Below are 11,795 nucleotides of genomic sequence, written 5' to 3'. Positions count from 1 at the left end.
TTTTATTTCATTAGAAGTATGATAATATGCAAATAATTATTTCTATACAGGTGAGCAATTATTGAACTTGTAACACGATTGTAAATGGATCTTGTTTCTGAACGAATTTTTTGTGTCACCTTGACATCCGCGAAAATCGAAAATTGCGATTCGCGTAATTTCAGCATATTTTCAGAAACTCGTAACAAATGTAAATGTTTTAGAAAGATGATTTTGAATTAAATTGAACCAAAATGTCCATCAGGTCAAGGTAAGTCCCAATAAGAACAAATTTATTTTGTACAATAAGGCTTTTTCCCTTTGCAAATGAACCAATTTGATCATAGTTTGTAATTCCGTCGTGTTTTGGTTTTTCTTTTCAATATTTCAGCTTATATTTTGATATTAACGAAGACCAGTGGCCTCTGGTGTATGATGATAACTACAATGTATCGTTTATGGGTTTGGAAAAGTTCCATGTTTTCGATTCTAAGAAATGGCGCAACATAATACAGGTTCGTTATATTATTTATCATATCGTTTTTAAACAATAACAGATTACCATTTTAAGTGACATGACGATAAGCGGAATTCAGTGATAAACAATCTCATTGTTTGTACCTACCTAATATCTACAAGACTACTTTTAAATTTTATATTTAAATAATGTTCAATTTGATAGAGTATGTATTTTATCTGAAGGGTGAAAAAGAAAATGTACTGCAGTGACTTTGTGTAAATATGTATTCATTAGTTATTACAATTTTATGACTGCCTAAGTCATAAAAGTATATCTAATACTTACACGCAGACATGAATCAATACACTTCAATACCAGAACATTACATGGATTTATATTCTATGTATTGGACTTCAACAGAATCTGGTAAACAGTGTAGCTCCTTATTTTTACAGTACCTTAAAGAAGCAGATTTCATAAAGGATGAAAATTTAGTGAAGCCACTTGAGGCACAGAAGAGTGATCTTCTCATCGTCCACTCCAAGAAATATCTGAAATCACTTAAAGTAAGCATTGCATTATTATTTTCCTGAGCTTATTTCTCGGTGCTTTACAACGAAGACCCTAACAATGTAACACTCAACGTATCTGACATTGGATTCCCAAAGTCACTCAGTGCTGGCAAACCGTTGGCCCGATGTAAAAAGACGTTTGATGACTACTGCCTAATTTTTAACCATTATATACAATACTGATAATAAAGTAACAATTTGAATCGATTGATAATTGTAAATTATTCTGTATTTATTAACAAATTTTATTTTACAGTGGAGTCCAAAAGTAGCTGTGATAGCTGAGGTACCCATGATTGCCCTTGTACCAAACATATTGGTGCAGTATGCATACCTGAAGCCTATGAGGTAATTGTGCTACTGCAGTAAGTCAGCTATAGCACCACATCAGCTATAGCAGCACAGATATCAAAATCTACAAACAAACTTTTTAACACAAACTGTAAATACATTGTGTACTAAGGCCTAGATTCCAACTAAGTGGGGGGGAGACATAATGTGAAGGAGGGATGTTTCTAAGCGATCCAATAGAATTTTGTTATTCACAAAACCATCACCGTCCACTCAGTGGTATCCACAGAGCGGGAAGAGTCCATTGATTATTTAAAAAACTTCACCACTTCAGTGAAAAATACGACTATATACACAGACTTATCCCAACCAATACTTTTCAACAAATCAATCTAATTCTATACTCCATATCCAATTTCCAGGCTTCAAACAGGCGGCTCAATCCTCGCAGGCAAGCTAGCAATAGAGCGAGGCTGGGCTATCAACGTTGGCGGCGGCTTCCATCACTGCAGCGGCGACAAGGGAGGTGGCTTCTGTCCCTACGCTGACATCACGCTCATGATCAAGTTCTTGGTCATACATCAGATGATACAGAATGCTATGATTGTTGATTTGGATGCTCATCAGGTGACTTTAAAAAATTTGTTCTACTGCAAAGCTACATTAGATTAGAGTCCGTTGGAACTACTTCGCTCACCAGGATTAAAAAATTAGACCTTTCACTACTTGCAAACTGATCTCATATTCATCGAGATCTAGTGAAAGTCACATCAAAATTGGTCCAACTATTTCAGAGATTAAGCAGAACACACATTAACAAACTATTTATGTAAGTAGATAGACACCATTGTCCTATGTATTTAGTAATAAGCAAATTCACTTCAAATTAGTAACGGCCATTTCAACAGTATTTATGTATGTATATCATCTCTAACCATTTCATTATCTTGGTTTCCAGGGCAACGGCTACGAGCGTGACTTCCTAGGCGTCCCTGAAGTGTACATAATGGATATGTACAACAAGCACATTTACCCTAACGATCGGGAAGCCAAGAGAGCTATCCGCAGGAAGGTGGAACTTGACAACAAGGTCGAGGATATGGAATACATGCGGAAATTGAGGAAGTGAGTTGTACTGTTTTAGTACAGAGATAACATATAGTTTGAGTCGTGGTGGCCTAGTGGGCAAAGAACCAAGCTCTCGAGTAAGAGGGCGCGGGTTCGATCCCAGGTCAGGCAAGTACCAATGCAACTTTTCTAAGTTTGTATGTACTTTCTAAGTATGTCTTAGACACCAATGACTGTGTTTCGGATGGCACGTTAAACTGTAGGTCCCGGCTGTCATTGAACATCCTTGGCAGTCGTTACGGGTAGTCAGAAGCCAGTAAGTCTGACACCAGTCTAACCAAGGGGTATCGGGTTGCCCGGGTAACTGGGTGGAGGAGGTCAGATAGGCAGTCGCTCCTTGTAAAACACTCGTACTCAGCTGCATTCGGTTAGACTGGAAGACGACTCCAATGTGGTTGAGAAAAGGTTCGGGAGATGATTGTATTATATTGAAAAGGCAGCTTCAAAATTTTCAAAAAGTGCCTGATATCGCAAAGGTTTATAATTTCCTAACAACGCAAAGCCAAAATTCACTTAACATCCTAAACTTTTCACATTTGTTCATACAGATCTTGTCAGAAACTTTCATCTTGTCCAAAGATGGCCAATCTTGTTTCCAATTAGTCAGACAAAATGTGAACAAAACGTTATAGGCTACGCGCAAGGCATCAAACGGTTAACTTCGGTAATGCAAAGATGTCTTGATAACCTCTCCAGTGCTGGGCTGTTTTTTTTTTATTTAAGTACCTTTGGGAAGCACAAGTACTCAATCACTGATTGCTTATATAATATTATTTCAGGAATCTGAAAGAAGCATTGACGGAGTTTAAGCCTGACATCTTGGTGTACAACGCAGGCACTGACATATTGGACTCTGATCCATTGGGACAATTGAGGATCACTGAATTTGTAAGTTCAAACATTTTGCTATATCACTATTTTATTTATTGACATTATTTAAGTCGAAAAGATAAAAACCTTGAAGGTTTGAGCACTTTTATCAAAATGTGTATAAATCAAACTAGTATCATTTGGCACACAAGCTACCAGATATAAAGAAAAGATAGTTATATCAACTCTGATAAAAACGCTTATAATCTGCATTAATTAAACATCACTAAAATTTATTTATAAACTATCTACACAGCTAATAAAAATCACTTTAGCACATACAAAAGTAGGTACATCAGTTTCCTCGATAGTTCGATAGATGGCGCTTTACATTTGACGCTCATTTCTGCATCGCGGTGTTAAGATTCTCCGCGCTCGAACGACCCTCCCCGGTGACTTTAGTTCGGTATCGCTTCTCGGCCTTTTGGCTAAGATCAAAGTGTAGTATCTGTTCTTTTCAGCTTAATATCTGAAAGTTCCCTCACTGAGGGACCAGTATATTAAACTGATTTTTGTAAACTGACGGGATGTTCGGGGCTCGCTCCACTCCCGTCACGGGTCGGCCCGGCATTGCAGTGCCGCCGGGATCGGCCCACTTATACACATGAAAATCCGCCATAGTAAATACAATGAGCCATATTGCAACTTACCAGTTGTTCATTGGACAGTCACCGGTACTTATAAAGTCTCTGATAGCCTATCAATATTTTGGCAGTCATGTAATATTATGATAGGCTAATTTCATCCATGTCCGGAAAGCTATTCAAGTTGGTTAAAATACATACCTTCCTTATATCTTATGCAGAGTAACTGAGTCAATGTTCAATGACTTCATGATATTCTATATGTCGGAGATGGTCAATAGTACGGACACTAAACGAGACGCAAGCGCGCCATCTGGTGGCGCTTTTGGTGAAACAACATTTTGGCGCGCTTGGCAGAGTCGTGGTGGTCAGCGTGGCGTCGACGGAGCTCAGTCTTCGTTGAGTCGTCGTGTTGCACACATCTCGAAACTGCCCTACGTCACGTCTAGTGTTGTAGTACCGTTGTAGATCCATATTGTAAAGTGTGTAAAGTGTCTTTTGAAATTAAAGTGTAAAGGTTCTTCTAACCTAACAGACAGACATGTGTTGCTGGTGAGTTTGTTCCGCCACTTCTTCTCCCCAGCCAAAACACATAGGAAGTGGCGAAGGGCGGGCGTTTTGGGGGCTGTCTTTTGTTCTGACTAATTTGAATAAACGTTTTTGAGTTGAGAGTTCTTTTGAGTTATCTCTTTGTGCGATTACCCTAGCTGATGTCGGACAATAGTGCCATCCTGATGATTCGCCTCCCCCTTATCCGACATATATTTATGTAGGTACTTAAATCATAGTTTGTTAAAAGTCTTGTAATGTAATTTTAGGCGTAGCGATTTTATCATTTTCATTTTTTTTATTAATTCCAGGGCATAGTAAAGAGAGACGAATTCGTCTTCGAGACATGCAAAGAGCAGAATATTCCTATAGTAATGCTGACGAGTGGCGGTTACTTGAGGAAAACGGCCAGAATAATCGCTGACTCAATCATGAACCTACATCGCAAAGGACTTATTAATGGGGAAGCTTAGATATTCATGATGTGAGTTAGGATGCGTCTACACGGTGCATGTAGCTGGAGCAAGTTAACATGCGCAAGTGTTAAGAGCACGCGGGTGGGTATCTTGCTTTCGTACATGCGCGAGTCGCACGTTTTTAAAATGCATGTAACCTGCGCATGTGCCTCAACAAGCTCAAGCTACTTGCACCGTGTAGATGCACCTTTAGCTACGAAATGGTAAGGCGAGTAATAAGCCAGAATACATAATAATTCGGTAAAGACAAGATATAAGATTTGCGTAGAAAATTGTAATCGTGCCAATTCTTATATATTTTTTATCCTGTTTGTTAAAATTGGACTACTACGCAGCTCGATGTAAGTAAAATACACTACGATATGAATTATTATCTATTTCAAGTTGAAATGTTAACAGATTTTAATAACTTATTTAAAGTTCTTTGCTCACAAAATATTATTATAATGGTGAAGAGTTTGTTTCAATGCGCTCAATCTCAGGAACCACTTTCAGTGTTAGATAGCGCATTTAGCCATACTATGGAAACTAGTACATACCTAATATATAATGTATAAAAATTATATTTACACCAAGGGCCTCGCCTAAAAACATAACTAGATATTTTTATTTGTAAAGTTAGAATTGAGGTTATTTAGAATAAAATTCTATAAAGTGTAATGTATCAAACCTCTAACTTTGATCTCAATAAAAAGTGCCAATAATTTTATATTATTTATGCAAATTAAATTTGCAATTTTTATTTTAGTACTATTATTTTTTGTAGTACATATCTATTTTTATCAGTATTAATAATGTGATCAAATATTTATAATGTTGCTTGGAGTTTATTTTTTCAAGTAAATACTATTTTCCTTCCATTGTGGTTTTATTTCATCAGGAAACATTTTGTGTTCATTTGTTTGTACACAAAAGGCTCCGAAACTACGTGTGCGTTCGCGCAGCGGAATGTTGTTGAATTTAAAGATTTTAATTATGCAGATAATTAGTGTAAGACGTCCTATAATTGTGTATGGTAAATAAAAATTTGTGTATGCAGCCATTGTGGAGAAATTCACCGAAAACAGATTCCGCTGGGCGAACGTTGGCGAACGTTGTCCTGGCGGAACTTTTTTTAATCCATAGACTTTAGAAGAAAAGAGATGTGTCCGAAAATTAGTGTGTATTTGTGTATAATTGATTATGTATGAATGAAATCAGTGCATGCATAAACTTCGGAGAAATTCAAGTTTCCGCTACGCGAACGTTTGGCCATTAGCTAGTTTTCATATAAAGCGCTTATATAAAGCGCTTAAAAAATATTTTTTTAATAATAATGCCACTATCTACGATAGAAATAAATCTTCAATTAACGTGTGCGTTCGCGCAGCGGAATGTTGTTGAATTTAAAGATTTTAATTATGCAGATAATTAGTGTAAGACGTCCTATAATTGTGTATGGTAAATAAAAATTTGTTTAAGCAGCCATTGTGGAGAAATTCACCAAAAACAGATTCCGCTGGGCGAACGTTGGCAAACGTTGTCCTGGCGGAACTTTTTTTAATCCATAGACTTTAGAAGAAAAGAGATGTGTCCGAAAATTAGTGTGTATTTGTGTATAATTGATTATGTATGAATGCAATCAGTGCATGCATAAACTTCGGAGAAATTCAAGTTTCCGCTACGCGAACGTTTGGCCATTAGCTAGTTTTCATATAAAGTGCTTACGTAGAGAGCTGTAGATTTTTACGTACGTTGTTTTGAATTTGTTTATATTTGTTTAAAAACAGATTTAGAAAAGTCGTAGGGTTTAAAGATAAAAATATAAACGTAAAATACACTTATTAGGTCTTAGTTCTTAAAGTATGCAGTTTGGGGTCTAGCTTCACGTTTACACAAACCTTGTAAGTGTTTCCAACATGTTGCCAAGTATCAATGATTTCCGTTAGTTTAAAAGTTATAGGATATTTTAACATGAACAGATCACTGTTTACAAAGCAGTCGAATATCACGACGTTCTAAAGGAATTGCATGGTAAAATGTATGCCAATAATTAGTTTAATCATTCAACTATTCACTTGCAAAATTTCATGTCATTAAATTCAGTAATTAAAGAAAGACAATTAAAATATCGAAACCCTACATAATCCGACCAAGTTCGGATTGCTACCAAAAAGCGGCCGTGCCATATGTCTAAGCAACGTTCTTAACTTGGAAGGTTAGTATATTTATTAATATGGTACAGTTGCGTACACAAGCGTTAGGAAAAAATAAAACAATTGCATTTCTTGAATGAAAAATATTTTTTAATAATAACGCCACTATCTACGACATTTTAGTTTAAATACGTAACGTTTATTAACGTTATTTTTAATCACGTAGTTAAGTAATTTATGTAAGTAATAATAATAAAAATATTTTTGTACACTCATATTTAAATAGAGAAGTACTTGTTAATTGAAGATTTATTTTTATCGTAGATAGTGGCATTATTATTAAAAAAATGTTTATCAATCAAGACATACAATTGTTTTATTTTTTCCTAACGCTTGTGTACGCAACTGTTCCATATTAATAAATACTAACCTTCCAAGTTAAGAACGTTGCTTAGACATATGGCACGGCCGCTTTTTGGTAGCAATCCGAACTTGGTCGGATTATGTAGGGTTTTGATATTTTAATTGTCTTTCTTTAATTACTGAATTTAATGACATGAAATTTTGCAAGTGAATAGTTGAATGATTAAACTAATTATTGGCATACATTTTACCATGCAATTCCTTTAGAACGTCGTGATATTCGACTGCTTTGTAAACAGTGATCTGTTCATGTTAAAATATCCTATAACTTTTTAATTTCTAATGGAACATCATTGATACTTGGCAACATGTTGGAGACACTTACAAGGTTTGTGTAAACGTGAAAAGCTAGACCCCAAACTGCATACTTTAAGAACTAAGACCTAATATTTTTTACGTTTATATTTTTATCTTTTAAACCCTACGACTTTTTCTAAATCTGTTTTTTAAACAAATATAAACAAATTCAAAACAACGTATGTAAAAATCTACAGCTCTCTATGTAAGCGCTTTATATGAAAACTAGCTAATGGCCAAACGTTCGCGTAGCGGAAACTTGAATTTCTCCGAAGTTTATGCATGCACTAGTTTCATTCATACATAATCAATTATACACAAATACACACTAATTTTCGGACACATCTCTTTTCTTCTAAAGTCTATGGATTAAAAAAAGTTCCGCCAGGACAACGTTCGCCAACGTTCGCCCAGCGGAATCTGTTTTTGGTGAATTTCTCCACAATGGCTGCATAGACAAATTTTTATTTACCATACACAATTATAGGACGTCTTACACTAATTATCTGCATAATTAAAATCTTTAAATTCAACAACATTCCGCTGCGCGAACGCACACTCAATTAACAAGTACTTCTCTATTTAAATATCCGTGTACAAAAATGTTTTTATTATTATTACTTACATAAATTACTTAAAACTGGCACTAAACAACACAGCAGACAAAAGATCATAGAAATATGCACAAAATTTTATAGTTCCCTATATTCCGATAATCGGCAAACAAGCACAGACCTTACATACCACTACTCGGACGACATTACACCTATCTCAAGGTCCGAAGTCCATCGAGTCCTTAAGACAATGCATTATGGTAGAAGCCCTGGAGAAGATGGCATTACTACTGAAACCTTAAAACTCGGCTCAGCTACACTTATTCCACACCTCACTAGTCTATTCAATAACATATTGAAAACCGGCAAGATCCCAGACATGATGTGCCACTCGAACATCATACTTCTTCACAAAAAAGGAGACAAAGCCGATATAAACAACTACAGGCCCATTAGTTTAGTCTCGCACATTTACAAAGCTTTCATCAAAATCCTTCACAACCGCATCGACATTCAATTAGACTCTCATCAACCACCAGAACAAGCTGGATTCCGCCCTCATTTTTCCACAACAGACCACCTCCAGTCACTTAACCAAATTATAGAAAAACACATAGAGTTCCAGAAACCATTGTACTTGGCATTCGTAGATTATACAAAGGCTTTTGACAGTATAAAGCATTCAGCAATATTCTCAGCTTTAGAAGACCAAGGCATAGAAAAAACATACATAGACCTCCTGAAAGCCATATACAGCAATAGCACCGCCAACATAAAATTAGACACATCAGGCACCAAATTTCAGATACATAAAGGAGTCAAGCAGGGTGATCCGCTCTCACCAAAACTTTTTACCAGCACACTCGAAGAGGTTTTTAAGGAACTGGCCGACCCCTGGATATCGCAGGGTATCCGAGTCGGCAGTAAAATACTCACTAACCTTCGCTTCGCAGATGATATTGTCCTATTCGCACCGTCGGCAGAACAGCTGCAACAGATGCTCCAAGAGCTGAGCTCCGCCAGCCTCAAAGTCGGGCTTGTGATGAACCGGTCAAAGACTAAAGTAATGACTAAGAGCGCGAAACGTAGGGTCGAGGTAGATGGGCAAGAGATACAACATGTCGACGAATACATCTACTTGGGCCAGTTAGTGTCCTTCGAAAACAGGCAAGACAAGGAAATCGACCGACGGACCGAAAACGCCTGGAAGAGCTACTGGTCCATGAAGTCGCTTATGAAGGGTGAGCTCCCTTTATCGCTGAAGCGAAAACTAGTCGACATGTGTATTCTGCCCATCCTAACCTACGGCGCTCAGACTTGGTCTTTGACCGAATCTCAGAAGTCCAGGCTAAAAGTATGCCAAAGAAGCATGGAGCGTAGCCTGCTCAACATACGGCTAAGCGACCGGATACGCAACACCATTATCCGGTCCAAGACGGGCATACTCGATGTGGGCAATAAGTCTGCGAAGTTGAAGTGGGATTGGGCGGGTCACATCTGTCGAATGCACCCGGACAAGTGGGCCAATATAACCACAAAGTGGATCCCGGAGGATGGAAGGCGACCGAGAGGGAGACCAAGGAAACGCTGGAGGGAGGACTTGGACAGCTTCCTCTCGGACTGGCCTCAAGCAGCGAGGGATAAAGAAAAGTGGAAGGCTTTGGGGGAGGCCTTTGCCCAGCAGTGGGACAGCACAGGCTAATAAAAAAAAAAAAAAAAAAAAAAAATTACTTGACTACGTGATTAAAAATAACGTTAATAAACGTTACGTATTTTAACTAAAATGTCGTAGATAGTGGCATTATTATTAAAAAAATATTTTTCATTCAAGATATGCAATTGTTTTATTTTTTCCTAACGCTTGTGTACGCAACTGTACCATATTAATAAATATACTAACCTTCCAAGTTAAGAATGTTGCTTAGACATATGGCACGGCCGCTTTTTTGTAGTTATCCGAACTTGGTCGGATTATGTAGGGTTTCGATGCTCCGTCAGTATTATAATTGTCTTTCTTTAATTACTGAATTTAATGACATGAATTTTTGCAAGTGAATAGTTGAACGATTAAACTAATTATTGGCATACATTTTACCATGCAATTCCTTTAGAACGTCGTGATATTCGACTGCTTTGTAAACAGTGATCTGTTCATGGTAAAATATCCTATAACTTTTTAATTACTAACGGAACATCATTGATACTTGGGAACATGTTGAAGACACTTACAAGGTTTGTGTAACCGTGAAAATCTAGACCCCAAACTGCATACTTTAAGAACTAAGACCTAATAAGTGTATTTTACGTTTATATTTTTATCTTTTAAACCCTACGACTTTTTCTAAATCTGTTTTTTAAACAAATATAAACAAATTCAAAACAACGTATGTAAAAATCTACAGCTCTCTATGTAAGCGCTTTATATGAAAACTAGCTAATGGCCAAACGTTCGCGTAGCGGAAACTTGAATTTCTCCGAAGTTTATGCATGCACTGATTTCATTCATACATAATCAATTATACACAAATACACACTAATTTTCGGACACATCTCTTTTCTTCTAAAGTCTATGGATTAAAAAAAGTTCCGCCAGGACAACGTTCGCCAACGTTCGCCCAGCGGAATCTGTTTTTGGTGAATTTCTCCACAATGGCTGCATACACAAATTTTTATTTACCATACACAATTATAGGACGTCTTACACTAATTATCTGCATAATTAAAATCTTTAAATTCAACAACATTCCGCTGCGCGAACGCACACGAAACTACTGAACCGATTCGAAAAATTCTTTCACTGTTGGAGAGCTACACTATCATCGGCTATATTTTAACCGGTTACGGGAAGAACTAACTTATCTTAATATATCTCAGATACCAATGACTGTTTCGGATGGTACGTTAAACTGTAGGTCCCTGCCAGGCCCGCCGCTAGCTGTTTGTTCGCCCGCGTGCAAAACTGATTATGCCGCCCTACGACTACTTACGTTTTGTCAAAAATATATAAGGGTGGGGGGGGTCAAGGGGTCCGGACCCGGATGTCAAGATTGTGATGAACTTAAACTAACGCACTTAAATATCTATAACAATGTTTAAAGTCCGTAAAATATATTATTTGGTGGGTTTCCCGTTGAAAAGACAACTTATAATACACATTTCACATGTAAGGAAGCGCGAGCGGAGCGAGCGCGAAAATTTTTTAGTCTAAGGACACAAAACAAATAAAAACCACTGTAAATTAACAAAGCAAAGTCAAAAAGTAAGATAAGCACAGAAGTGAAGTGCAAAAGCCGCGAGCGAAGCGAGCGCGATTTTTTCCTTAAACTTTTCATGAAGTACATCATATCATAAAAAGCCATAACGGACGTGTGCGAAAAATGTTTTTTAATTAAATTTTAATTTTAATTAAGCAAAGATAATATGCGATATCTGACATGGAACCGCGAGCGCAGCGAGCGCGAATTTTTTTGGGGATGC

At 37.0% G+C, this 11,795-nt stretch overlaps 1 protein-coding gene and 1 non-coding gene across 2 annotated transcripts; both read left to right on the top strand.

The window, feature by feature from the left end:
* Positions 1–71: 71 nt before the first annotated feature.
* Positions 72–5,767, top strand: LOC110374175 (histone deacetylase 11). The gene is made up of 8 exons (XM_021331768.3): positions 72–250; positions 371–494; positions 895–1,005; positions 1,268–1,359; positions 1,725–1,929; positions 2,261–2,427; positions 3,210–3,318; positions 4,745–5,767. The coding sequence occupies exons 1-8, from the start codon at positions 234–236 to the stop codon at positions 4,904–4,906; spliced, it is 987 nt and encodes a 328-aa protein (XP_021187443.2). The 5' UTR covers positions 72–233; the 3' UTR covers positions 4,907–5,767.
* LOC126054871 (U2 spliceosomal RNA) lies at positions 3,709–3,901 on the top strand. Its single transcript, XR_007511152.1, has one exon. It is a non-coding gene; the product is annotated as a U2 spliceosomal RNA (small nuclear RNA).
* Positions 5,768–11,795: the final 6,028 nt, after the last annotated feature.

The sequence above is a fragment of the Helicoverpa armigera genome, chromosome 19 (assembly GCF_030705265.1).
Source record: "Helicoverpa armigera isolate CAAS_96S chromosome 19, ASM3070526v1, whole genome shotgun sequence".
NCBI classification, from domain to species: Eukaryota; Metazoa; Arthropoda; class Insecta; order Lepidoptera; family Noctuidae; genus Helicoverpa; species Helicoverpa armigera.
Note: the sequence above shows the minus strand (reverse complement) of the source record. Positions and strands in the feature narration are given on the sequence as shown.

Coding starts and splice junctions, on each gene's coding strand:
- LOC110374175 (XM_021331768.3), top strand. Junction 1,360..1,724: donor GCATACCTGAAGCCTATGAG/GTAATTGTGCTA, acceptor TCCAATTTCCAG/GCTTCAAACAGGCGGCTCAA. Junction 2,428..3,209: donor TACATGCGGAAATTGAGGAA/GTGAGTTGTACT, acceptor ATATTATTTCAG/GAATCTGAAAGAAGCATTGA.